This window comes from Mustela putorius, unplaced genomic scaffold (genome assembly GCF_011764305.1).
Source record: "Mustela putorius furo isolate JIRA1106 unplaced genomic scaffold, ASM1176430v1.1 tig00000743_pilon_pilon_pilon, whole genome shotgun sequence".
NCBI classification, from domain to species: Eukaryota; Metazoa; Chordata; class Mammalia; order Carnivora; family Mustelidae; genus Mustela; species Mustela putorius.
Genome location: NW_025421464.1, coordinates 7,820,532 through 7,847,530, shown reverse-complemented (window position 1 = coordinate 7,847,530; position 26,999 = coordinate 7,820,532). Strand labels below are relative to the sequence as shown.

The following is a 26,999-nucleotide window of genomic DNA, read 5'->3' as shown; positions in this document are numbered from 1 at the left end:
CATCTTTGGAGCTACAGGCAGAGGAAGCGGTGATATTCATGAAAAAAGTGAAGAGCGTATCCCCCAAATGCAAATGGTGTGAGCCGTAGCGCGCACACGTGCAAGGCACATCTGTGCATACGTGGGCTGTAGCATGCATGTGTGTGCGTGCATGTGTGCACACGGGACGTGCTTACCATACGGGCTGTAGCACACACGTCTGTGTGTAAATGGTGTGTGCTCTATCACGTGCACACGCCCACACACACCTGCTGTGTTGGCCCTGGGGTTCTGTGGTCCAGGCCTGCGTCAGGCCAAGAAACGGCGGCCCAACAGCAGCCAAGCCAGCCCCCGCAACCCCCCCCCAACCAGCCAGTCCTCCCTCCCACTGGCCTCAAGAAACAAAGACAGTTTAACAAGAACTCCCCAGCTAAGCGGTTTTTTTAAGACCTTCAGCCAGCAGTCGCCTGGCTGAGCTGAATGTCTCACTTTATTAGTGAGTTTGGCCTTGGGTGTCTGGCTGTTTGATCAATCCTGCCGGGGGTCAGTGATATTTCCTCCGGGCCCCCCACCCCCGCCCCTGCCTCTGCACGCACCTGATGAACAGCGGTGCCCCTGGACCGCTGATCACCTATTGATTTTCCAGCCGGAGGCTGCATCCGCCAGCAGCTGCCATCTCCAGCCCTGTCACCAGGACCACTTGGTGACTAACGGATCCCCCGGGGCCCCTCCCCAGCCACCCCCTCCCCCCACCCAGACCCAACTCCCCTTCCCACAGGCTCATCCTGCCTGTCTCCATCTGTCTGTGTCCAGCCTCGGCCCCAACGACTCTCAGGGCTGAGTACTGGGCACAGACACCAAAGCCAAGGTCTTTTCTCAGTAACGAGCCCCTTCTCTGGGCAGCCTGGCTTTGAACTCCAGCTGCGTGACCCTGGGCAAGTCACTTCAACCGCTGTGCCTCAGTTCATTCATGTAAAGCGGGGGCATATTAGAACCTCCGCATCTAGTCTATAAGGCAGTGGTTTCCAAAGTATGATCTGGGGATTTCTGTGGTTCCCTGAGATCCTTGCAGAGTGTCCGTTACTGTTAAAACTACGATCATAATAATAGGAAGATGCTGTCTTTTTTCACTCTGGATGAAAGATTTTTTTTTTTTTAATATTCAACAGAATGATCCACAGACTACATGACATGCGAGATCTCTAAAACTTGAGTGCAGACACAGATATGAAAACCCAGCTGTTTTCTATGAAGCCTGATATGACAGAAATTTGCAAAAACATAAAACACTGCCACGCTGCCTTCTCTCATTTGTGTGTGTGTGTGTGTGTATATGTGTGTCAGGAAATGTAGTTACTTTTCATGAGATATTTATGTTAACCCACAATAATGGGTTTATTATTGCAATTTTAAACAAACCCTAAATACGGTTACAATTTCTCAGTTCTAACTCTTTAAATGGTATATAGTGACACGACCCACAGTAGCAAGGGCTCTGAGAGCCTCAGTAATTTTTAAGAGTATAAAGAGCTCTTGGGGCACCTGGGTGGCTCAGTGAGTTAAACCTTTGCCTTTGGCTCAGGTCATGATCTCAGGGTCCTGGGATCGAGGCCCACATCAGGCTCTCTGCTCAGCAGGGAGTCTGCTTCTCTCTCTCTCTCTCTCTCTCTCTCTCTCTCGGCCTGCCTCTCTGCCCACTTGTGATCTCTGCTATCAAGTAAATAAATACTTTTTTAGAAAAAAGAGTATAAGATGCTCTTGAGACTAAAAAGTTTGAGAATGGCTGACACAAAGTGCTAACAACAGTGCCTGGTCACTGCCAGCACATGGGGAATTGTTATTGGATGTAATTATCAATGGGCGACTTCCTGACTTTAGCTGAGGTTCTCCGGGGAGCAGTGGGTGGGCAGGGGAGTTGCAGGAGACCCTGCTTGGGGATTTAGTGCCTGCGGTCAAATGGGGGTGGGGGTGGGGGTGGGGGACAGTTCCCTCTGCTGGCTTCTAGAACCCTCCATGCCTGGCACTCTCACTGGCAGCTTGGAGGTTCAGCGCTCCTGCCAAGGGCAAGGAGCACTTGGCTGACCTTCGTCTGGGCACCTGGCATTGGCTGCTTCTCACGCTGCACGCGCACTCAGTCACCCAGAGGGAGGCTGTTGATACAAACAGCACAGTTGAGCTACTCCTCGTTCAGCAGCTGCCAGGAGTCAGGCACTGCTGTAAGCACTTTAGAAAAAGGAAGTCATTCATTCCTGCAACAATCTGACACGACTGTTCGAAAATGTACCCGGGACTGTGTCGTAATCAGGTGGAGTAAGATGACAAAGACGACTGCCTTGAAAGAAGAGCCTTTTTACTCACGATTCCCAAGAGGAATTCCCAGGCAGCAGGGCCCCATGGAGAAGAGCAGAGTCCCCAGGAAGCTGGCACAGGGCAGAACCTGGGCCAGAGGCTTTGTTGTGGTTTTCACAGGAAGGAATGGGCAAAGCAAGGTAAGCAGCTTAGGACTGTGGAGTCTGAGGAACCCCTGCAGGCTCCAGGCTATCAACAACGCTGTCCCTAGTTGGTACTGCCCCTGGGGTGACGTGGAGCAGGCGTAACACTGGCTTACATGTCTCAGAAAAAGGTGAAGGTATAGGCAGGCGTCGGGGCTTGGATTGGTCTGTTTGTATATGGAAGGTACACTCCAGGCAAACTGTTCACTATTTCTAGAAACTAGCCAGCCCTGGGACAGACAGTCCCTACCGGGGTCTCCAAAGCCTCAGGGTATCAGTGCATCCTAAAACCCAAAAATTAAAAGCATGATTAACACAGATATGGTACACTATTATTATCATCTTCATTTTAAAGACAAGGAAACAGAGGCAGGGGTTTGAAAAATCATGCCCAAGCCCCACCGCTGGTACGTTGGTGACAACAGGCGTTGCACCCAGGCATTATGGCTCCCAAACCAGGCACTTCACCACACTACACTACCATACACCAGGGCCTTTGCCTCCATAGGGGGCTGCTCACTCGCTGCACTCCAATAGCTACAGCCTCCACTGGGATGGGGTCAAGCGGTGGTCATGACCTCAACCTCTCAGCCCCGGCACAGATGGACACAGCTCCAGGATCAAGCTATAGTTCTGAGTACCATGAACTTGGGCAATGCTTGTCCTCCTCTTCCTGGGCAGTACCTAGGCATTCTGCCACTCAAGACCACAGGGAGGATGGTTGCAAAGGACAGAAATGCAGATACAGGGCAGCCTCAGAGGGTCTGAACATCCCCCCTGGCCCTTCAGATTTACTCTGGCACATCTGTTCCTCCCCCCAGGTCCTCAGGTTCTCAGGGATCCTGATGGTAGAACAGGGAGCTATGAGAACGGCCACCTCCTGGGGGCTGGCTTCACACCCTCCACTGCCTGCCCTGACTCCGCTCTGAAGGTCCCTGGCCAGCCAAGTCAGTAATTAGAGCTCCATAAAGCTTAGTGGGAATAATTTGACTTCTGTTGTTATTATTATCATACACCAGACTGGTACACTGGGGACACTGGTGCCTTCCTCCAGGAGGTGGTCAGGATTAAAGGACCTGATGGGTCTTGCCCAGCCCTGAGCACAGTGGGCATAGGAAGGGGCTGTCACGGGCGGTGCAGGGAGACTCCTTCCATTCCGAGGTGCCCAGGCCAGGGCCAGGGCAACTAGGAGCGCACCTGGTGGACGGGTGGCAAGTGAGCGCCAAAGGGACACGGGTCTGACGGGCTCTGAGCACTAGCCTCACACAGGACCCCTGAGCTGGACAGGGTTCTCTTGGTGGCACAAACGCAGAGCACCAGCGCCCCCTGCCGGCTGTCGCGCTCAGCAGCGGGACACTGCGCTCCTTCAACCCCCACCAGGACTTGGCTGCCCTGAGCACACAGGCAAGCCTCCGGGCGTGGACCCAGCAAGCTGTATCCCCCTTGGGCAAGGCCCGTGACCTTTTGAGCCTAAGTGCCCCCACAACGTCATCCTCGACAGTGTCCCTGACTTCCTTCAGGGTCTACTTCCAACCCCACTGCTATCCCCCACCCCCATATGCCTGACACTTCGTGCAGTTCCAAGCCCCCACATGCCAACTCCTCTGCTTCAGACCCTGCTGGCAAAATGATTATTGCATAAAACATTGATTTCCCATTAGAATAAACAGGGGCCTGGCCAGTCCAAATTGAAGGAACATGGAGAGACCAAGTCAATGTCACACACTCCCTAGCAATCACAGGGGATGAAGGCCCCCAGACCTCCAAGACGGTTAGCTAGAAAAGGTGGAGGAGGTCATTCTTCCCAGGAAACAGCATTACCAAAGAGGGTTTCATTTCCAGCTCCGGCTTCAGAAGCCTGCGTAGCCTGTCGCGGCCTGGGTGTCGCAGCCTGTGCGGTACGTGGCCGGCTGGCATGGTGCTGCAGAATAATCCACCCCGAAACTCGGTGGCACGAGAATGCCCGCAGAGTCCGTGGACCGGGATTTGGACAGCGCACAGTGGGGATGGCCTGGGGCCTCAGCTGAGCTCAGATGATTCGAAAGGCTGGGGCCTGGACGATTTCAGGCTGGAGCATCCCCTTCAAGATGACATCTCAGGTGCATCCTTGTCCCCGACTGGGATGGCTGAGGCCAGGCTCCACTGGCCTACTGGAGGGAGCCTCTCCAGCATCCGGCCTCAGAGAGTTGGCCTCCTTGGGTGGTCAGCTGGATTTCACCTCCAAATTCAAGACGTGGGTCCTTCCATGTCTGCTGGATGGAAGATAGCTCAGAAAGGAGTCTCCAAACCAGCAAGTGCTGGGGGCCGTGAGGATGGTGCCATGGGAAGGGACTGCTGCAGGAGACAGCTCAGAAACCATCATGACCTGGATCAACTTTTTTCAAACCCAAGTCATGAAAGAGGACTTGGACTACCTCCATTCTGACCCCAAACTTTTCACATTGATTAAGTTCTCCTTTCTAACTCACACAAAAGACCCCGCAGGCTAAGTGTCCCCTCATGGGAACCGAAACCACCCCCTCAAGCGAAGTTCCGCCCAGGGCCAGCAAGAACCAGTGGGACTGACCCCAAGGCAATGACAGGCTTGACCTTCACTCACCATCTGCCGGTACCCACAGACATCTGTCCCAGTGTTCTTCATATAAACCTGAAAGTATTTTCAGCACTTTGGAGATAATCTTTGAGACACTAATCCTCGTCTTCCCAGTGTTGGCCTCACTGAAATAAATTCCTTTCTTGTTTTGCTACCACTCATTTCTCTGCCTTTGGATTTGGTCAGCAGTGAGTGGCCAAACCTGGTCTGTTTGGTTCCCCCAGAGCCAGGTGCTCCCACGCCCCGGTGCCCTGGCTACAGTACTGATAGGGAAGAGGAAGGCGAACGCAGGAAATTACAAAGAGTGCAGGGGAAGAGTTCGTCACACTGTCCCTGCCCCTCCATATTTGCTATATCAGCTTCCCAGAAGCCAGGGACCAAAAGCACCTCCTGCCTTCACCTTAACAGGGACCGCCAGGTCTGGGGTGTCAGTGCCACCATACGGCCAGCAGAGGGCGGTGCAGGCACATTCTGAGGCATCAGAAGCAGAGCAGATGAGTGGGCCTGTGTCTCCTGATGGAACTCAGGGCCACACTGAGGACCCTCCACACCCCTGGCTAAGGATGGGGAACATCATAAATATAAGATCATTTTCTAGCAATGTGAGCTTCAGGGGAGCAGGGGCTTGGTTGTGTTCAGGAACGCATCTCCCAGAGCCGGGGATGCAAATGTTCAGTACCCAACGGAATGTTGGGTCTGCCTGTGTGTGTGTTGTCTGATCTGAAAGGTTTTCTGGGTGTGCCAGAGGTGAGTGCGTGCCTTATCATGTCGGGTCTGGGGGTGTCCACCAGGTTTGCTCCTGTTGGATCCAAGTGTGTAAGTCTGCCCCGGTGTCACCGCTCACCTGGAAATGTCCTGCAGACCCGCATGCATGCCTTTGCTCACACTCTCTTCCAGGGAGGCCCCAGTGTCCCCAGGGTCCCAGTGCCAAGGCCAGGAAGCACCCAGTCCAGGCCTCTGTGGACACCCCTTTATAGGTACTCGGGCACTGACTGCCTCTACTCAACCGGGCAGGGGGGACCCTCATTACTCATCCCAGTCTTCCTAGGGTGTCTTTGTTCCTCTCATTTAAATAAAAGGAGTTCTCCTTGAAAGCTATGCAGGACCTGAGATCAAGGGAGGCTAGGACAGGTGTGGCAGGATCGGCAGCAGGGGGTCCTCTAGGACATAGTGGGACTGAAGAGCTGAAGCCCTATCACTGAGGGGCCATGGCCCCACCACCACACGGAGCGAAGCCCGGAGCCAGGGCACACGTGATTCAGTCAATGTTGTAAGTTACTATTATCCTCAATTTACAGACAAGGAAACTGAGGTGAAACAGGGAACTGCGTCTTGTCAAGGGTCCCCTAGTTATCTATTTTGTGGGACTGGGGCTTAAACCTGGTCTGCTCCAGATAGATATAAATGACTCCACTGATGGAGTGGAAATTCTAGGAAAAGCAAAAGTCATTCATATTAATAGAAAGCAGAAGAGCCAAAAAAAGAAAAAAGAAAAGCAAAGAAAAGAAAGAAAAAGAAAAAAGAAAGCAGAATAGCGATGCCTGAGTCTGGGGGCTGCAGTGGGGGTAGAGGGAATGAAAGGAGATCATCGATGGATCATAAAGGGGTTTGGATGGAAATGTTCTATACTCAATTTGGGCAGTCATTTGGGGTACATGTATTGGTCAAAATTCACTGAAATATCCAATTAAAATGAGTGCACTCGTCCTATGTAATTTATACTTCGATGAAGGTTTTTTGGTCGTTGCTTTTTAAATCCAGGTCTTGTGACTCAGATTTCACGGCTCTCGCCCCCACCACTCAGGAGACACCCAGTGGTGCTGTCACTGGTGTATGATTCCTGCAAGTATCATTCCCCAGACCCAGGGGCTGTCCAAGTCCCGCCTGCACGGGAGGCCGGAGAGCAGCCAGAAAAGGACACTGGGAGGCAGGGCCTTTAATCCCAACTCTGGCTGGAACGATGCACCCATCGATTCGCAAAAACCAAATGTAAACCCACTCAGAACTGGGCCAGGCATCGTCACAGTTCGGGAGATGACCTTGGGAACAGGAGACCTGCCCTGTTTCCCTAGAAGCTGGGTCCCCATGACCCCACTCACCCCTGGGACAGGTCACTGTTCCGGAATCTATCCCCCTTCTGGATCTGTAGCCCAAGCCAGGATGATTTATAACACCTATTCCCCAAGCCATAAAAAGTTTAGAATGAGACTTAAATTTAATAAGATCCCTGGTGGCTTCTTTGAATTTGCATTGTGCCTCCCTAACCTGGCCCACATTTCGCCCCCCCCCCCCCCCCCACACCCACAACACCCTACAAGGCAATTCTTGGAAAACCAGACACCAGCGCTAATGAAACTGGTTCTAAATGACAAGCAAGCCAATGGTCAGGAGAGAGGAGCCACACCTCAGGGCAGCAAACACAGCTGAAGTTTACACACTCCTTGGATGATAAAAGATCATCAAGGGATTTTTCAAAGCCCTGGCACATCCTGTTCTTTTTAGCCTCATAACGAACGAGGCCAGCTCTGAGAGCAGGAAGGCTCTGGAAGCAGAGTGCCAAGAGCTGCAATGAAGGGACAGCAGTCCCCATGGGCTGAAAGCACACATTTCATCTTAAGGGTGCTGCCCAGCAGGGAGGCCTCCCAACGATGCAATCTGCCCCACGAACTCCTGTCTCAGAGACAGGGATGAACTCTGCCCAGATAAATCACACAAACCACCATCCATCCCAGTGGTGTGTCTATGCGTAAGTCTGGGGAGGGCTTTTCCAGCAACTTCATTTGCTGCTACTGAAAGGGACCACGAGGCTGCATGACCCCACTCCTTAGTGGTCATACAAGGCCAGCTACTGCTGCTGCTTTCGGACTGCCAGCAAGCACACCGCAGGGGAGGCAGGGGATCAGTTAAATGGGCATCGCAACAACAACATCTATCGTGATGTTCATCAGAGCACCACCTCCGGGACAGAAGCGGCTCCTGCAGTATAACGCTGGGAAGCCCGCAGCAGGGTCGCTGAGATCAACACACTAAGATGTGGCCAACCTCACATAACCCCGCTTGTCTGGGCCACAGGTAAACCTGCCTCTTGACCTTGACTACAAAGGGACACATGCCCTCAGATCCAAGGCTCTGGAAGATGGAACACCTGAGGCTCCCTCTTCCAGGCTACCCTGTTTCACTTGCTAATTTTCTTTTACCCCCATTCCTCACTCCCATCCCCCCACCCCCACAGGCAACCTTTTTAAGGCACATCTGTACACGGTTTTGCAAATGTGGTCTTGTTTCTTATGCATATTTATCTTTAGTGTCTGTAAATGATACTGTTGCAACTATTTCTTCCTTTCTTCACTCAGCTATTTTTAAGTGTGTTGTCGGTGGCTGGAAACCGGCTCTGTAGTACTCTGTCGCTGGTGTCAGCCCTTGACCTTTCCCTGAACACCCCACCCCCACCCCCTTCACTGCTACCCCTCCCACCACATTCGCATGGTGGGAGCACCCTCACACATGCCTGCTTGCGGACCCAGGCAATCATTTGGTTGGGAACATTCACCCAGACGTGTAATTTCTGGACTGTGGGACATGCGTAGACTTCATTTAATGAGCGGTGCCCTGTGGTTTTCCACCAACACTGCACTGAGTCCCCACATCTCTGCCGACACCTGGCAAGACCCGCCTTTGCACTTTTTGCTAATCTGGCGCTGACAAGTGCAAAGCGTTCTTTTATTGTTCCTTTAGTTTTCGTTCCTCTGATGCCCGAGTTTGAACAGCTCCTCACACACTTGGTAGACTCTGGGGTCTGCTTCTATCAACAGCTCATTCCCTTTACCCATTTCTTCCTACTGGGCTTGTCTTTCTGTTGTTGATCTGTAGGAGCTCCTTGTATATTCTTGGCAGCTAATCCTTTGGATTCAACCACTGCACACACCTTCTCTCAGCTCCCACACCTACAGGTAAGCCTCTTGCCAACCACAAAAACAAATTAAGCAGACTAAGATACAACAAAAGGTGGGTAATGGACAGGAAATGAAGTGGGAAGCAAACTGTCTGGGTGAGTTTAAAGTGAATAATATTAAAATGAGAAAAATAATGGAAGAAAATATTTACAGGACAAAACCAAAAACCTGACTGAGATGCCTTTTTGTGCCTGAAACTACAAAATAAGAGCTAGAGACAAATCAGTAAAACATAAAAGATCAAGAAGTTAAAATCAGGATTAAGGTAAAAACACTTTTTCTTTTTTTTTTTTAAAGATTTTATTTATTTATTTGACAGAGAGAAATCACAAGTAGGCAGAGAGGCAGGCAGAGAGAGAGAGAGAGGAGGAAGCAGGCTCCCTGCTGAGCAGAGAGCCCGATGCGGGACTCGATCCCAGGACCCTGAGATCATGACCTGAGCCGAAGGCAGCGGCTTAACCACTGAGCCACCCAGGCGCCCCTTTTTATTTTTTTTTTTTTAAGATTTTATTTATATATTTGACAGAGAGAAAGATCACAAGTAGGCAGAGCGGGGGGGGGGGGCAGCAGGCTCCCTGCCAAGCAGACAGCCCAATGCGGGGCTCAATCCCAGGACCCTGATATCATGACCTGAGCCGAAGGCAGAGGCTTAACCCACTGAGCCACCCAGGCACCCCAAGGTAAAAACACTTCTTAAAAAGAGTATGAAAATGAAACAGATCCAACATGTGTGTATTCTTTTTCCAATTTCATGGTAAAAAGGGGGAAAAATGCAGAAGTCAGGAGGTAGAGATTGCAAGGACATAGCACATGCACAAGGGGAAACAAAGCAACAAGAGCTGAGAGCAAGCCCAGTAACGCCAGATCCTGAGAAAACCTCACTGGACTCCAAACCAGAAAGAAGCAGGAATTAAAGAAAAGGCTAAAATAAGCCAGCTGAAGGCAGACTGCGAAGTCCATAGCCAATCCTGCCCTCAGCGCCCCTGGGGTCCAGAGGTAAGGGCAGGAGGCAGGCAACCTGAGCTACTTTTAGATCATGTACATGTTCGTCCCATGAGTCTGGGGCCAGTGAGGAGCCTGGCCTGGACATCTGCATTCAGAGTCACTGTCCGGGCCACGGTCGGTGGACTAGCCCTGGGCAGAGCCACGCCAGGCCTTTGCCCAGCTCTGGAGATTCTGGGGCACCACCGCTGGGCCCCCGCTACCACACTGACTCCCTTGTGAACATCCCGGCCTCCCTGGCTTGCTCACTGCCTTCCATAGAACCCAGGTGGGGGCCGAGGCCACGTCTGCCCCGGGGCCTGGGAAAAGTGCTGCCCTGGGAGCTCTTCTTCAAGCAGCGAGACAGCCTGTTTGAACAAGCTCAGTACCACCCAAGAGGGCACAGGGTAACAGCTCCGTGATCCACCAGCTAGCGGAACGTCACCCTGGCTTGCCGTAGGGAGCAATGACCACAAGGACTCAGGGGCAAGCCATGCCGTGCACACTTCCGGTTACTCACCCCAAGTGGCCCGCTGTATGTACGTGAAACGACTAAATTGGCTATTTCCAGGTTCAATGGCAGAAAGATGAAACTGACAGGGAATCCAGAGTTCCACACCCTGTTTCAGCATGAGTTGGAAGGCTGAGGAAAAATCCAGATGAGTCACCGGAGAGTGGAAAATATCTGATCTTATCTAAAGGTGAGGTAAGGGATGTGGGGGCTGAGTCCCGCTAACTTGAATCCTTCCAGCTATGTAAATGTGGGTAATCGCCCAGCTGCTGCAGAGTTCACTAGAAAGTCAGCTGCTTGGCAAGGCAGACGCACACGGCCCCCCACCTCACTGGGAGCTGTGCTGCGTGGTGCTCCGGTCACCAGCAGGGCCCCAGTCTGTGTGGCCCACGACGCGGAGGGCTCCCTGCCTTGGTGATTTCGTCAACTGGTTTTCATTTTTGTTTTGGATTAGTTTTTAATGGAGAGACTGCTGTAGGATTGTTGGAATTTTATTTTTCCAGGGAGAACATTTCCAAGGTACCACCTAATTATCATCACCATTTTCCAAAAGAAAGAACATTTAGCACCAGGAAGGGGGAAAAAAAAAAAAAACAAAACTAAATTCAAGGCTAACTTAAGCTTTCTAAAATGGTCACGACTCCAAGTTCCTCATCTTGGAAGGGCAGTCAGGTAAGCTGTTGTGCCCCCCCCCACCACCACCACACAACCCCCATGAACTCACTGACCAGCCCATCAGCACTGGGCCCTACAAAGCACAGCTGAGAACAGACTAGAAGGCGAGGGGCCCCTAGACTGAAGGAAAGTGGCACCCAGCACATGCAGTGCTAACATGGGACCGCAACAGAGGAGCACAGAGCTGGGGTCCATGCATCCTGCCAAGTTCACAGCCAAAGGGAAACATTCAGCAGGGAGAGGACAGAGGGAGCAGAACATGAGCACGATCTACATCCACTAGGAAAGGGTCTTGGTTGTGGGGAAGCCTCTTCTGGGTGCTGCCCTGGCCTCCAACCACCACCGTGGCCTCTGCAGTCCCTCCTACTGGGTGGTTCTTGTCTGCCTGTGCAGTCACATGTCACCAGCTAGACAGGCCGGGCACCCAAGCATTTGCTGATGGACTGAGTGGGCAGCACTGGCCCACCCTCAGGAGACCAGCTACAGGAAAGAGCTACTGGCAGAGAAAGTTCCATCTCGGGCCTGCAGGACATCCCCACCCTCCCCTCCCCCGTGGTTTCACACCAGCTCCTCTCCACTCTCCTACCGGAGCACCTGGCTTCAAACGAAGGCACGCCAGTGCTGCCGGAGTTTCACTAAAAACAACTTAAAACCAACGAGGAGCCTGAGGCAAGTGGTCTGGCGGAGCTCTGCAGAGAGTCTGGGGAGCCAGGCGATCTGGCTGTGCAGAACCAGGCCGGGACGTGGCTGGCTCACGAGGCTGTGCGCTTGTTCACACACAGGAAGGGGGCCTCAGCCAGACCGGGGCTGTGAGGCTGCAGCCTCTGACAGTGAAGACCCCTCTCCACCCGGAAGGGCTGCCCGCAGGAGGTGGAGGCACCAGGGTCAACGTGCCGGGCAGGATCCAGGCTCTGGGGCAGAGGTGACACCGCACTCCCTCCCGTCTGCGTGCAGCCCCCCTCGCCCAGCACCAGCTGTTGGCTCTCCCATTTGGGGTCTCCAGTCTCCCTGCAGAGGATGTCCACCCCGTACCTTTTCCTTCTCCCACTCCCACAGCAGCTTATCACGATCAGCCCTGGTTCTAAACTCACCTTTACAAAAGTAAGTGTTTCTGACCTCTCTACGGCAAGATCCCAATCAGAAACTGGCAAAAATTAGCACCTCTTCAGGCCTTTATTTAAACGACATCCCATGGTTTGCTCCATGAGCTCTCAAGGGCGGACGGCCACTGATCTTGTCCACGGAGCCTCAAAAGCTGCTGTGGCGCCAGAACATGAGGCTTCTTAGCTAATGTCAGGCCCTCTCGCAGAAGTCGTCACTGGACCATCTTAAAATACAGATCACGAGTACCACGGGTGGGAGGGAACACATTTACTTGAGGTACAAAGTTTTCTATTATTAACAAGTTATCACTATTATTTACATGTTTACAAAATGGAAATAAAAATGACATACATGTTTGGTGCCAAAAGTGGCACATCCGAACTAAGATCAGTACAAAAATAAAGTTTCAAGCCACGTGTTTTTGAAATAAAGCTCACTGAAACAGGGGAGAAACCCGCATCGGTCATGTGTTGAAATGCAAATATCATCCCCGCAAGGACACCTGGGGGCAACGCTGGACCCAGCGCCTGCGGAGAGGGCGCCCGGGTTCTCCCAAACCCAAGCAAAGAAACAAAAAACAAATAGACAAGTTATGTTCCTGAGCTACAGAAGCTTATTAGAGCTTCTAAACTGTTGTGAATTCCTGCGGCAGAAGGCTCCCGCCAGGGGTGAGCAGAGCTCACCAGCGTTCAGCTAGTGGCGGCGTCGGGATGCGGTGTCATACGCGGAGAAAGCGAGGCCCGCTTGTGAGACAGAAATCCTTCGCGAACCGAGAACAGTGCACACGAGTCCCGCCGGTCGGTCACCAAACCTTGTGAGTCTCCTGCTCATTCCACCCGGCAGCACGGCTGGGGCCCCGCCAGGGCGAGCGAAGGCAGCCCCGCACCGCCCCGCACACCCCGCACAGCGCTCCAGGCCGCAGCGGCCAGCCTTCCTTCCCGTGCCCCACGAAGCTGGGCCAGAACCGAGCGCCGGGCAGAAGTGGCATGCTGGGTCGGCAGGAGCACTGCATGAACAGACAGCACGGCCCTGCCCGTCCCTGCTCTGCCTGGGTGCAGCGCGGCCGGGGGCCTGCCCCTGTGCAGTCTCCCCGGGCTCCCAGCAAGGAGCGCAGATGCCGAGGGGAGCAGGAAGGAAAGGGCTAACGAACAGGCTGCGGCCCACTTCAGAGCAGCAGGAGACTCCATGTGAGCCGGGGCCAGCTCGCCACCCAGGGCCGGGGGACCACAGTGTGGAGGAGAGGGTGCCAAGTCCCCTGCGGCGGCAGCCGAGCTCTGCTCACTGGTCCTGGACCTTGGTCCTTTTGGCTTTGAGGGACAGGTGCTGCAAGAGAAGAGAAACCATCAGCATTAGGGGTCGCTCAGACAGACAGACTGGACTTCAGCAGGACCCCCACATCAATGATCACGCCAGCGCAGCCCTCTGGTTCGCACATTGTCGGCAGATGCCGTGCCCCTCAGAAAGCAATATGGAGGGGAAAAGCCCAAGGAACCAACAAAAACGATGGGCCTTCGGTAAGGTCCAGCAACTCAAGGCCTAGCCCGACATGGCCGACCCTGGTCACCCAGGGCTCCGTGGGAAGGTGTCGGTGGGACACACTCTCCTTCTGCCCCAGCCCCGAGGACAGCATCACAGCCAAACCCCTGAGCTCAGGGGACTAGGCTCAGGCTGGACATCGCCTCATGTTTCTATGAATTCCTTGCAAATGGTCAAGGACAGTACCCTCCCCATAGAACAAGGACACCCATGCTTTCACCAAGCACCTCCATGTGCAGGTACATGTGCTCGGGGCCCTGGTCCCCACAGACTGCTGGTAAATGCACGTGAGGGAAGCCACACAGGAAAAGAACACGTCCTAGTGCCACCCTTTCCCTTCAGAAACATCACTCCCCCCCAGTATAAAGAACACAGGATGCATAACCTTATAATCGTGGGCATCGGATAATAGCCATTTGGGGGACACAAATATACTTTCTGTTCTAAAATAATCCCAGAAGTGCTAGTAATCCTAAAGCATGAGTTTAAGGCAGAATATGTAAACAGAAGCTTTGAATAATGGACCTCTGTTCACTGACTGAGGAATCCCGAGTACCCCCTCATAATCCTAAGCAAACAACCAAGAGATACCCTAGCATGCAGTGGAATCGTCACATGAGGGCCTCCCAAACTGACTGCTGGTCCCTAACATGCTCGGTGCCCAAAACCTGCACACCCACATGGGCTGAGACAGCAAGGCCACTGCTGATGGGGAACCATGGGCCCTGGAAGGACGCAGGGTGCAGGAGACATAACACACTGTCCAGAACCTGTACCCACTGACAGAGGGAATGGGACAGGTATCTCGAGGAGCTGCAGGAAGTCCCTTTCTAACCACATGTGGGGGAAAAACATCCAGTACAGGTTCTTGCAAAGGCCCCAGTTAAGGGAGTTTTGTCTAGATCCCAAGGACACCTCTGAGAATCAGAACACAAAATTAGGGACAGGAAGGCGACTCCCTGAGCAGGCCACCCTGTTCCCTGCAGCTGGGAGTCTTGCGGCATTTCCGTGATCTCCCTTCTCCCTGCACTTTACCCAAGAGGACCCCTCCAGCTACCGTTAGGCGCTCCCAGCCCTAGCCTGAGCATGGGGCTGATGTCATCATGCCTGTGCATAGGGCCATTTTTGGTGTTCGTTTCTTAGAAGAATCCAGAGTATAAACACAGCCTACTCTGGACCATTTCAGGCCTCCATACAGGGAGAGAGTGACACTCAGAAAACAATAGCAATGGAAAGTCACCCACAGTCCCAGGAACTGCGCCAGGGACCCTCTGTGGGCGGGGGGAGGCCACGGGTTGAACAAAGGAGCGTCTACCATACATGGGTGGCCAGTGGAGACCTGCAGGGCTCTTGAGGAAATCCATTCATTCCAGACAAGTTAACAGTACAAGTACCTTTGGACTATTTGGGTAAGAAGGGGCCAAGGTTCTTGGGGGGGGTTTCAGGGCCCTCGCGCTGGGAAGCTGTGGCACCAGATGACTTGTAAGATCCTGGCATCTCTAAAAATACTCTGCTCACAGGCTGTGATCGGAATGGATCATGAGCAGAACAACAGACATCTGGAGAGAAGAGACCAATGCAGAAATCTGGGATTGTCATTTTCTTCAGATTTCCGGGGCTATTTGCTCTAACTTGGTGGGCCTGAACTGCGGTTTTGAGATGAGAAGGGAAAATGACTCAGCTCCTAGCTTAATCCTGTTCTCCCAGAGTCTAAATGGATGCGGGACAACTTCGGGCTCACCCCCCCCCCCGAATGCTTGCATCCTCCGGCCTGAACCACAGTGTCTCTCGGCTTTTAGCTGGCGGTTCCCCTCACTCCTCCTGGACTTCGGAAGTCCGCTGCTTCCCACCTGAGAGGTTCTGGGGGAAAGACACTCTCTCACTTGGGGTGTGGTCTTGTCAGCCCAACACAGCAGGAGACACACTCGGAACCTGTCTCTGTGCCTGCGGCTGACCTGGTTTCCAGCTGAAGCATCTGTATGAGGATACGTGAAGAACCATACAGGCTTGAAATACTTTTCATTTGATTGGATACAATTTAAATGCTTTAAGATGGTTTTAAAAGGACAATTTCCCCTAACATTGGAGGGACGAGAAAAGCCTTCCATTTTATGGGGTCATGACTCAAATGTTTCCAGAAGGAAACAACTGAAAGGGCTGCAGCACCCGGACAGCATCACTCACAGCGAGCAGCCATTCCCCGGCCCCCGCTGATGGCTGCCAAGCAGTAATGTGGGCCCAGTGATGGCAGAGTTGTTTTTTTATTATTATTATTTGAGAGAGAGGAAGAGAGAGAGAGAGATACAGCAGGAGCAGGGGGAGGGGCAGAGGGACACGCAGTCCTCTCACTGAGCAGGGAGCCCAATGCGGGACTCGATCCCAGGACCCTGAGAAGAGGATCTGAGCAGAAGTCAGTCGCTTAACAGACTGAGCCACCCAGGCGCCCCCTAGTGCTGGCAGACTTACCATTTCTTTTAAGAGAAACCCGAAATCTGTATTTCCTATGAAATCTCTCAATTTTTAAACGCACCCATCAATCTTTTAAGTTTGGGTTGAAAACACTGCAGTCTGGTTACAAACCCTGATGAAGTAAGGGGTTTGGACTCCCCTTTCTCGGGTAAACAGTCGTAAAACTGAACAAAGTAGCTGAAGCAACTGTTTTCCAGCACTGGGCATTATACAGCACCGGCAGTAAAAAAAAGAAAAAAGAACTAATTCAGAGGACAGGACATGACCAGCAATGTGGCAGACTTCAATCCGACTATATCAATAATTGCATTAGGAGGGATTGCACTAAACAGCCCAATTAAAAACATGATGCAGACCAAATGGAATGAGTCAATGGAAGCTTGTGAGCCCTGATTTACCTGTTTTCACTCCAGCCTTCCAAATATAACCACCACTTCAAGATCTTGTTAGAACAATGTACAGCCTTCCCAACCCATCCCAAGGAACAGACGATTTTTTCTGTGAAAACGAAGAAAACCAAACTCTCCATTTCCTCCACGAGGCTCACTACCCTGCTGGTCCCCCACGAGGGCCTGCCACGGAAGAGTATGCACTGAATGCCGACGTGCGACAGCACCCACCGCGGCGCAAACCACCTCGGGCGTAAGTCTGCAGACCAGCTTACGTGCCTGGTGAGGCCATCGTCTTCAGAGAGTATCTGTGCCACTCCTTGTGAACATAGTCCAAAGTGTGACAGAATTTCTTGGAAGAAAGAAAAAGCAGAGGGGGAGAGGAAGAGCCAAAGATACATTCTTCTTTTTGTCTTTTAAGTTCGAGGGATAGATTTCTAAGTGCACTTCTCTCTGAGCAAATGGTATAGGGCTTTCACCCAGAATGGGGGAGAGATATGGGAGCGGCCTTTCCACCCCATGCACTGTCGGGGGGATGAAACTGGAGAATTGACGTGTACTTAAAAATACAAAGAGGCAGCTAACAGGTGTTTTGAGGGCTAGTCTCTCTTGACCCTACCGTTCCTTGTTGATAGAAGTGGGGAGCCAGCTCCAACAGCCAAGCGGATTCGATAGCAGTCACGTCTCTCATGTAATACTTGGAGGTCTGTATAACTTCATTGTAGATAACCCTAAAAACAGGAGAAAACAAGAATTTCCTATACCTTATGGTGAGAACCCAGAGCCACAGCAAGCAGAGCTGGCGAGTTTTCCCGTTTCCAGGGACCTCCGGTGTGTACCAAACGCGCTTCCGCCTCATGACCTGACTGGTGGGTAACACGTGCCCACTTTACAGGGGAGATCAGCCTGACATCACTTCCAGAACATCTCACTTCTCGGTGCAGGACCCTTCTGGATTCTCAGACTGTATTTACAGAACTCTCAACAGAGCACACCGACTTTATTCCAAAATGTAGAAAGAGAAGCGAAGGCTTGCCTGATTCTGAAAAGGAATGGAAATGAACCGCAAAGAGCCACTAGGAACTTCTGAGATGGAAATAGTCTACATTTTACTTGGAGTGTGGGGGACATGGGTGTACATAGCCGTCACCACTCTCACTGTACACGAATTATACCACGACTTACAGGAAAACAGGAAGGGTGGGCGCCTTGCCTGAAACTGAGGTAAAAGACACCAAAAAGCCAAGAAGATAGTGTCAAATCCGCAGATTTCCAAGTGCACACAGTAGACGGTCATCGGTTTCTGAGCTATCTGAAGTGCTGACACAGGCTTCCCTAATCACGATAAACACCCGGCCGCACTGCCACTGTGCCCGCCTCTGAAGCCAGCAAACGATCAGCTGCTGAAGGTCGGACCCAGTGAGAGGGAGGGGCCCTCTGCAGAGGCCGGAGGGGAACGGTGCCCCCTTGGTAATGCGGCTGCTTCAGGACTGGCTCTATTCTGCCACGCTCTTTGCCCTTCAGGGCTCGTTAGGAATGAGGCAGGAAAAAGAAGTCTCCCCACTTATGCAACTCCCAAATTAGTCAACCCAAAGTCGGCAAACCCTTGGGAAAGGATCTAGAACCGAGGTTTGCTTCCCCCTTCTAATCACTCTGCATGCTGACGGACACAGGGCAACATTTCTAAACCCAGAACTGACTGACCACCAGCTTCTGGATCTGCAGGCATTACAGGATAAAGTCTAATCCCTTGCCTCGGGGAAAAAGAGTCTCAAACTTTACCACCCATCAGAGCCACAAGGAGGGCTTGTTAAGACGGGACCCCCCCACTCCCAGTTTCTGATTCAGAAGGGCTGGGCCCTGGCCTGGACATCTGCATTTCTAACGGGCTTCTAGGTGACGCTGATGTTTGCCTGGAGAAGCCACTACTTCAGGGCACCAAGGACCTCCCAGCGACCTTTCTGCCCTCTCTCGCTTCTACCATTATCTCCCTTCCCAGGCCCGCTCACTCTCCTCTGCCTTCTCCACCGATCTGCGGGGAAGAACCAGTTATTGTTTTTAAATTTTCCAATCCACTCTGAGAGCAGTATCTTTCTAAAACACAATACAAATGAATTGCTAGAAAAATGGATTCTAAAAAGACAGACAAAACACAGACTCCCAATTTTTTATTATCAAATTGGACAAAAACTTAACCAACCTATTAAAGGTCTAAATGCCTCCTCTTGTGTGCGCCTCTCTTCCCTCATAAGCGGCACAGTCTCAGACCTGCCCCCCCCCCGTCACCCACCACCTTGGGCTGGCCTGTGCCAGCCGTAGCAGGGACTCCCCACTTCCCAGACAGGCGGTTCCCTCACCTTCCCGTGGCTTCGCTTCTGCCCCTCCCTCAGTGTGTACTCCCTCCACCTCCTTTTCTGCCCAAAAAGTCCTGCCTGCAGGCCCCCGAGCAAATGTCATCTCGTCCACGAAGCCACTGCTGACTCTCCCTGGCAGGTGACGCAGCAGCCCCCGTGCCTTACGCCCACCCCACCCGCCCCCAGCAGGCCCTTCTCCTGAGCTGCTGGAATGTGTCTGCATCTGTGTCTCCATCAGGCCTGTGGCCCGGAACCCCAATCTGCCTCCACGTCGCTGTGCCCAGCGTAGGGTTTAGCACCTAGTCTGTGGGTGAAGGTGAAATTTTGCTGAGTTCATGAGGGAGGACAGGAGTATCGCCATTTGTGTAAGGAAATCTGATAAGAGCAGAAATTCTGTAGATGACTCAGCATAACAAAGTCGACAACGGGTATGCCAGCTGCTTGCCAGGTCTGAGGACCCAGGGACGAACAAAAACCAGGCCTTGCCTTCTGAGCAGTTACAAGGCTCAGAAGCAGACGGCGGCTTACCAGCGAGGCGGCTTCTCTGCGTAGAGGACCGAGGCAGGGTGGATATGTAATTCATGATCGTCACGGATAGTCCTGGCAAAGAGAAGAATTTTAGCCACAGTCAGTGTGAAATACGTGGAGTGGGACACTCCCACAGATGTGTTTCATGTTATCAAAAACTGCACGCTGGTGGTACTTCAATTGAACAATCTATTCTCTCCATCTCCTCTAGTGCCCTCAATGTCCCCTCCCCCACTGCCACCCCAGAAGTCGAGAACAAATCATACAAAAGACCAGCATGTGGCTATTCAGGAAAGAAACATGGAAAATACACTGCTCTGCCCATGTTCATGTTTATCTTCCATATATTCTCTTTCAAAACTATCTCCTTAGGGGCGCCTGGGTGGCTCAGTGGGTTAAAGCCTCTGCCTTCGGCTCATGATCCCAGGGTCCTGGGATCGAGCCCCACATCGGGCTCTCTGCTCAGCAGGGAGCCTGCTTCCCTTCCTCTCTCTCTGCCTGCCTCTCTGCCTACTTGTGATCTCTGTCAAATAAATAATTTTTTAAAAAAATTAAGAAAAAATTATCTCCTTAGGGACAGAAATAATACACAAGGTTACCTGTACACACTTTCCTATTAAACAAAATTAAATAGTAAAGATAAAGGCTATGGGGGATATAATAATAGGGGAAAAAGGAAGCTCTGTATTGGACTATCCATTTCTCTAAGATAATATTCCAAATGTCAACTCAGATTTGATTCAATTTAATTCAAAAAATAATTACCCAGCACACAACTACTGATAAGCTCAGATCACAAGAGAGCAGCAACAGATTAGGATGCTGCTGGCCAAACCCTAATTATGGGGTGTTGCTGTGGGTGCATTAGGGAAGCACCTCGAGCACCATGATGGAGCTCATCTCCAGCTCTGTGATAGACCAGTGCCCCAGGGTCCTGGCTGTGCCACCAGGTGGCCTGAGTTGATCAACACTGAACTTCTGCCTCAAAGGGACTGACTGACCATGAAGCCGACTTCCCCTCAGAAAATAGGAACGTATTATTCTTGGAGGGGAAAAGGCTAATGACAAAATAATATATGGAGAAAATGCAAAGAAAAGCTGGGGAGGAAGCCTTTGGACAGCTCCCATATGAAAAGAACAGATACACTTTTGAACAGGCTCAGGTGACACTCTGGACCAGAACAAGGCAAAGTCTTGAGGTTACTAGGAGGGCATGGAAGACCAGGGATTTTCTGCCCAGAAAGTGGAACTGGATGAAACAGGCTTCGGTCTGTGGCAGGCGGCACATCCAGCACACGAAGAAACACTTCCCAACATCCAGAGAGCAACTATGGCCACAAGGTCCCACAGGTCTCTAGAAACAATGAAATGCCAACAGCTGGGGTTGTTTCTCCAGGAAAGAGCATCTCTAACGGTCCTTTCCATTTCTCTTCTTCCGTTATTCGAATGGAAATATCTCCAACCTCCAGGCTTATAAATATCATCCTTCCACAACATACGGATGAGCTGAATATTTGAGAATCATTCCCATCAACTTAAGATATTATGCTGAAAGCTATGGAGTTAACCTCAACTCATCTTTGCAAGGAGGCAGGAGATAAAGAAAACCTATTTAATTTAATTCTGTACTTTCCCAGCACATCAGCTTTCTATGGGGTTTGGATCATTTTTAAGATTTCTCCTTTAGCAGATGACGTCACAAAGTATCGCATTACCTGTAAGCTCCAGTAGAATGAAATCTTGCTGCGTTCGCAAAGAATCCTGAAACAATGCACCTCAGGACTGGATCTGGATCACCTGCACGAGGCGGCAAACACAGTGATGGGTGAGCCCCTGGCCTGCCCTGGGTTCTGCATGTTCAGGCCGGTGCTGTGAGGCTCCAGCCCAGGCTGCGTCAAACCGCCTCGCAAACCTCCCCTGAACCAGCCCCAGTCCCACACCTCCCGGTGCTGGACGCCAGCCCTGGCACCATCTATGGCTATAGAAGGAAGCATGCCAGACTGTTCCTTTAACTCGGGATGCCCCAACCCCACCTGGCCACAGGGTGACAGGACCAAGGTCAGGCACCAGAACCCAAGACAGCACACCACAAGCTGGCCAGTGACACCAAGAACTTTTTTAGGAGAAAACCTTAATGGTTCTTCCATAAGACACAACATTACAACATTATTTCTGTTCTAATAAGCTACAGCACATAATTTTTTACAATTTTTCAAATGTCCCATTTTAATTGGTGTGCCTGTATTGCTACAGTAAACATCTTCCAAGGATAGAGCCCAACCATTTGTTAGATGATTTTCACTGGATACATTCTAAGTGATTATGCAAAGGATAATGCCATGTGTGTGGCTTACAACATAGGACATTCCATCAATTCTAAGACTCACCCTTTCTTCCCCCTTTAGCTTACTGAAATCAGGACAGCATTTTGTTAATTATAACCAGCAATACTTTTTTCCTAGTGGTACATAAAATAATAGCGTGCCTTACAAATGATGGCATCTTAGAACCAATGAAATACAGTACGTTGGTAACTAAGTTTCCAAAAGGCAGTATAATTTATTAAGCCATCAAAAGTACACAAGAATGTCAGTGTCACCGCATTCTTACTGGCAATGTTTTGGCTAAAAGGTACCCCTCTACTGCACATTTATCAATTACTATGTGTGTTTTTTCTTTTTCTTTTTCTTTTTTTTTTTTGAAACCAGTATTTTTTCTAAGCATGCTAAATGAACTCATTCTACGATAGAATTTATAATTTTTCATCTCTTATGTCTGCTAAAAATATTTTTACTATTTGTTTTTTCTTTAACATCTTAGAAATTTCAAATTTGGGGGCGCGAGGGTGGCTCAGTCATGATCTCAGGATCCTGGGATCTAGCCTCGCATCAGGCTGTCTGCTCGGCCCCCCCCCTCTGCCTGCCACTCTGCATACTTGTGATCTCCGTCAAATAAACAAATAAAATCTTTTAAAAAAAAAAAAGGAAAAGAAATTTCAAATCTGTACATAATTTACTGTGTTTCCACGATTTTCTCTATTGTTTCTCAGCAATAACTGATAAATCTCAAATCTACATTTCTAACCAAGGTCTGATCCAAGATTCAGTCTCTTCTCTCTAACTGCTACCCCAAAGAAACTTCTATGTGGAACACACATTCTTATTCGGGGAACACTGCTTCCAAAGGGATGATAACTGGCTCTCGGGCAGGGAAGGGACAGATCTTAGATACTGCAATGGCTGTGGCCCACCAAGGCCCAACCCTACCTCACAAAATCTTATTTTCCCTTATGTTTGATTTCTCTTATTCGGAAGAATTTAAATTTAACATCACTTTTCTCCTGAGTGAGAGGCTGATAATGCAAAATAGGTTCAGAAACACAGATGGAGAAATAAGGCTGTCATCTGCTAGGTGACAAGCACAAGATCAGCTTCTCCCCCAAACAGCTGCCTCTGGAAGCTTCCCATTTCTATCAATGACACCAACTTTACCCAATCACCCAGTTTCAACTCTCCCCTCTCCTGTGAGCGTCTTCACTCATCAGAATTCTGAGCATCTAATATGCCCCTCACCCCGAGCACGTGTCTCCACAGCTTCCCTGCCCTGTGCTTGCTAGGGCAATCCCGCTGCTGGACTGAACCGGGCCCCCACTCGAGACCTGCTGTGCGACCTCCCAGGCCCAGCCCCGCTGGGCTCCCGTCTGCCTGCATTCCTATCACATCCGCACCCGTCTGCCTGAAGCACTGATGGCTCTACTCCTCTAACTTCAAAGGGAACTGAAGACCTCACACCGTAGCACTCAGTCTACCCGCATCAGTCTCTCCCTTCCCTGCACTGTTTCCTGAGAGTCAGCACCATGTCTTGGCCATTTTGTAATCACTTTGTTAGGATAGAGGCAAAAATAAGGCTGAAGCGGCAGGAATGAAACTGCCCGAGTCCGACTTCCGATTCCACCACACACTCGGCGTGTGACCTTCCGCAAGTTTCTCTTTGCCTCTTCGCCCACTGATCTCATCTATCAACAGGGATTCGAGCAGTACCTAGTCACTAGACCGGTGTGCGCACTAAATGAACTCACAGTGGACACGCTCGGAACACGGCCGGCCTGCTCTCGGCACTTGGGGAACGCTAGCAGGGACTCGTGGTGCCAAGGGTACCGGGCACCGGGCGTGTGGCTGGCCCTCCTCGATGGGCAGCAGCCAAGTGAATGAGCAGGGGGGTCACCCTTCAAGAGCACAGGTTATAAGCCACACACAGATCTGGATCAGCTGAACCAGCTGTGCTGTCCTGAACTCAACTGAATTTCTCCCTAGGACTTTAAAACCCATCTGTAAGGTAAGGAAAGTATCACCCACACCACACAAAGTATCCCTGTGACACCACACCTGCTGTGGTGTAACCAAGCATGTCCTCAGTTAATGGTAGTCACAGTCACGGCCAGAAGCCAGTGACCAAGGCTTACGCAGCACTCCTATCTTACCCTAGGGACTGCTGAGGCTCAAAACACAGACTTCATGAGTCATGTCTGCATTTGAACGTAAAATCTAATTTACATGGTAGAGCCCTAAATACTACGCACTTAAAAGCAACTTTTCTTGCAAAGCCTACATGCAGAAATTAATAACTATGTAACATGCAATGATGTAAAATGCTAATGATCCTGAAGTCTTGTCAGGGCTTGTCAATTTTTTCTTCCCCACTAAGAATAGCCCTAAGAAATAAAAATGGACCTCCCTGGAAAAAACAAGCTACTTTTATACGCTCAGCTTTGCATCAATACGGGCAATTCCGTGTCTGCCCAGAGGAGGTATGGAGCATGCCGTGCCCTCGCACCAGCCTCGCACGGACCATCTGCAAATACATGTCAACGGCACAGAACGGGGTGTCGCCGGGTGTGAAGGTTTGCTCTTACCTTCGCTAGATTTCTTGGGCACTTGAAACTTGACAAGAAGCTTCTTCAACTGCTCTCGCACTGTCGCCGCTCTGACAAGACCCTTGTAATTCAGGAAATGCTCCTGACACCACTGAGAGTTTTTATTGTGCTACAGGGCAACCCAGACAGAGGAGGAGTGAGAGAAACGCAGACAAGTTCTCGACCACGGCTACACTGCAAGGTGCACGGTTTCCTTTGCCCCCCTTCACTTATTCAGTGGGACAAGACCTTCCCGTCCTAATGGGCCCCATTCTGCCCCATGCTCCTCAACGGATGCTGACCACCACACATACCATTGGACTGCTCTTTCGTCTAGCTTCCCATGCCAAAGGGCAAAGGAGAACTTCCTGACAGTTACTTTCAGTCTGAAATACCCTCTTAAGTGGCGAGTTAAAAGAAAGAACCACTTCCCTGCGGGTCCTTATAAATTAACTTTGTAAATCAACTTTCTGTGAGTTCATCATTCTAGGAGACTCTGGGCACGCAATGACACTTGCCAATTGAGAAATGATTTGCAAATGACTACTCTTTATCCCCAACACTTAATTTTTCTATCAATAGTGCTTAATTTTATTCGACATTCTTAAGTAGGATCATTATGTCTTAGACTAAATTACTACTGTGGGGATGTATCTCTGAAATTCTACTCCAAGCCAAAAAGAAAGCATTTTGAATAAGAAAATGTCATCCACAGATTTCCCAAGAAGGCGACTATACACTAACGTGGTACAGACGTGCGCCCGCCTTCCACCGGCAGAGCGAGCTTCAGAGTGCAGATGGCAAAGCTGCGCTCGTACAAATGAATTTTAACTCCTGTAACTCGTAACTCATGATCTCAGTAAGAGATCAGGCTTTTCCGAAGACTGTTCATTAACTGAATCATCTCCCTTAGATCTCCGGTGAAACAAAAACCTAGTAGATCTCCTCTTCCAGAAGTATTTAAGAAACAAATACGAGACACTGAAAATCAGAAATGTTTAATTCCCCCTCCCACCCTTTCCTCTACATAAGAGGTTTCTTACACTTTTCGTCTTTAGAGCTCTTTTTCAGCAATTTTTGGTAAGACTCTTAAGCTGTATTATTTGCTTAGTTTTACAAAATGTTAAAAATGTTACAGAAAAACACAATAAAAATTAAAAGTGCCGATGGCTAAATCCGGGTAGGGTGAGTGAACAGACGCGGTCCTCAGCACCCGTCCCTCACAGCTGGTCCCTGCTGGAGGAGTGGCGGCTGACACAATCTCAAAGACACTGCTTTGAAGAATTCAACTCCACACCACACACTCTTGGCCTCACTTATTTGGCAGAAAATAGAACAGGACTTGCTACTCAGATGTCTGCCAGTGCTGTCCAGCAGCACTGGTGGGTGTGAGATGGTAGGGAGAGGGGGAGGCTGAGCCATCAGCGTGCTGCTAATGCATCCCATCTCCAGGCAGGGGACAGCCAGGAGCGACTCCTATGTTCTTCCAGGCAAAATCACACCACAAACCCAAGCAGGGGCCCCACCCGTGGGTTACTCGGCCATCGCTTTATAAACTGATCTGGAACCCTCACTCCTAGATGACCCTGAGTTGGGTGGAGGGGCCTTTTGAGGGGCAGCTGTACTTACTTTGATAAACGCTTCATACACGTTGAGCATCGTGAGATGATCACCCTCTTCCACAGCAAATTTTCGGTGCACTCGAATCTGGAAAGAACAAAGCAACATTCAGAAGTCAACTCCCGTGAGCCTCTGGTACTGGATGGTAACACTACAAGCAGAAGAGCTCATGGCTTGCAGAGTCAGAAAGACCTGATCTGTAGCTGGTCTGTACCCGGTCTGACTCCACCACCTCCCCAAAACCTCGGACTGGTAATATACACTTTCTTGGCCTCAGCTTCCTTATCTGTAAAATTGGGATTATTAAACCTATCAAGACTGCTGCAGGATTAAGAGGATTCACTCTCACACCTGCCAGAGGTATTAGGGAAGCGTCAGTGTTCTTATCTCTCTCCTGCTCTACCCAGTCCATATCATCTCTTTCCGAAGAACCTCCACCCTCCCCCCCGCACCGCAGCCCCTAGAAGAATACACATTCCGGGAGGGCAGGTGGCCAGCAGTCTGGCACGCGGGAGACAACTCTGTATTCGGAGGTGACCACCAGCCACGCAATCTTTTCAGACCCCATCCCTCAGTTTTCCTTTCTATATGATCCTGGGCAACACCACCCTCTTCTCGCAAGTACAAGAACTCAGCACATACAATACATAAGTAAGCAAACAAATTTACTTAGTATCTCTATAATTTTCTCTTTGCATCAAATATCACATAATTAAAGCCTACCTAGCCACCTTCCTGCCTTCCTTCCATTCCTTCCTTAATAGGTATTTCTGGGACACTACCAGAGGTCAGGGGCTGTTCTAAGCATTTGGGATATAGCAGTGAATCAAGCAGTGGTGGGAGCAAAAAACAAACAAGCAAACAAGCCAAATATGGTACAGCAGGTGGGAGGAAGGCCCAGGG

The 26,999-nt window shown here is 50.7% G+C and overlaps 1 protein-coding gene across 6 annotated transcripts in view; it reads right to left on the bottom strand.

Annotated features, from left to right (window-relative positions):
* Positions 1-12,338: 12,338 nt before the first annotated feature.
* The window catches only part of DHX35 (DEAH-box helicase 35), a 66,435-nt gene continuing 51,774 nt past the window's right edge, over positions 12,339-26,999 (bottom strand). For 3 of the 6 annotated variants that reach the window (XM_045084196.1, XM_045084198.1, XM_004746433.3), the window contains 6 exons: positions 26,106-26,183; positions 24,477-24,606; positions 21,280-21,361; positions 19,565-19,636; positions 17,302-17,413; positions 12,339-13,611 (listed from right to left, as the gene is read on the bottom strand). In XM_045084196.1, the coding sequence (XP_044940131.1) occupies positions 13,567-13,611; positions 17,302-17,413; positions 19,565-19,636; positions 21,280-21,361; positions 24,477-24,606; positions 26,106-26,183 (519 nt within the window). In that variant the 3' untranslated portion in view covers positions 12,339-13,566. Of the gene's footprint in view, positions 13,612-17,301; positions 17,414-19,559; positions 19,637-20,074; positions 20,919-21,279; positions 21,362-24,476; positions 24,607-26,105; positions 26,184-26,999 lie in introns of those variants that run through there. The other 3 variants (XM_045084197.1, XR_006607871.1, XR_006607872.1) reach the window with 3 other exon arrangements.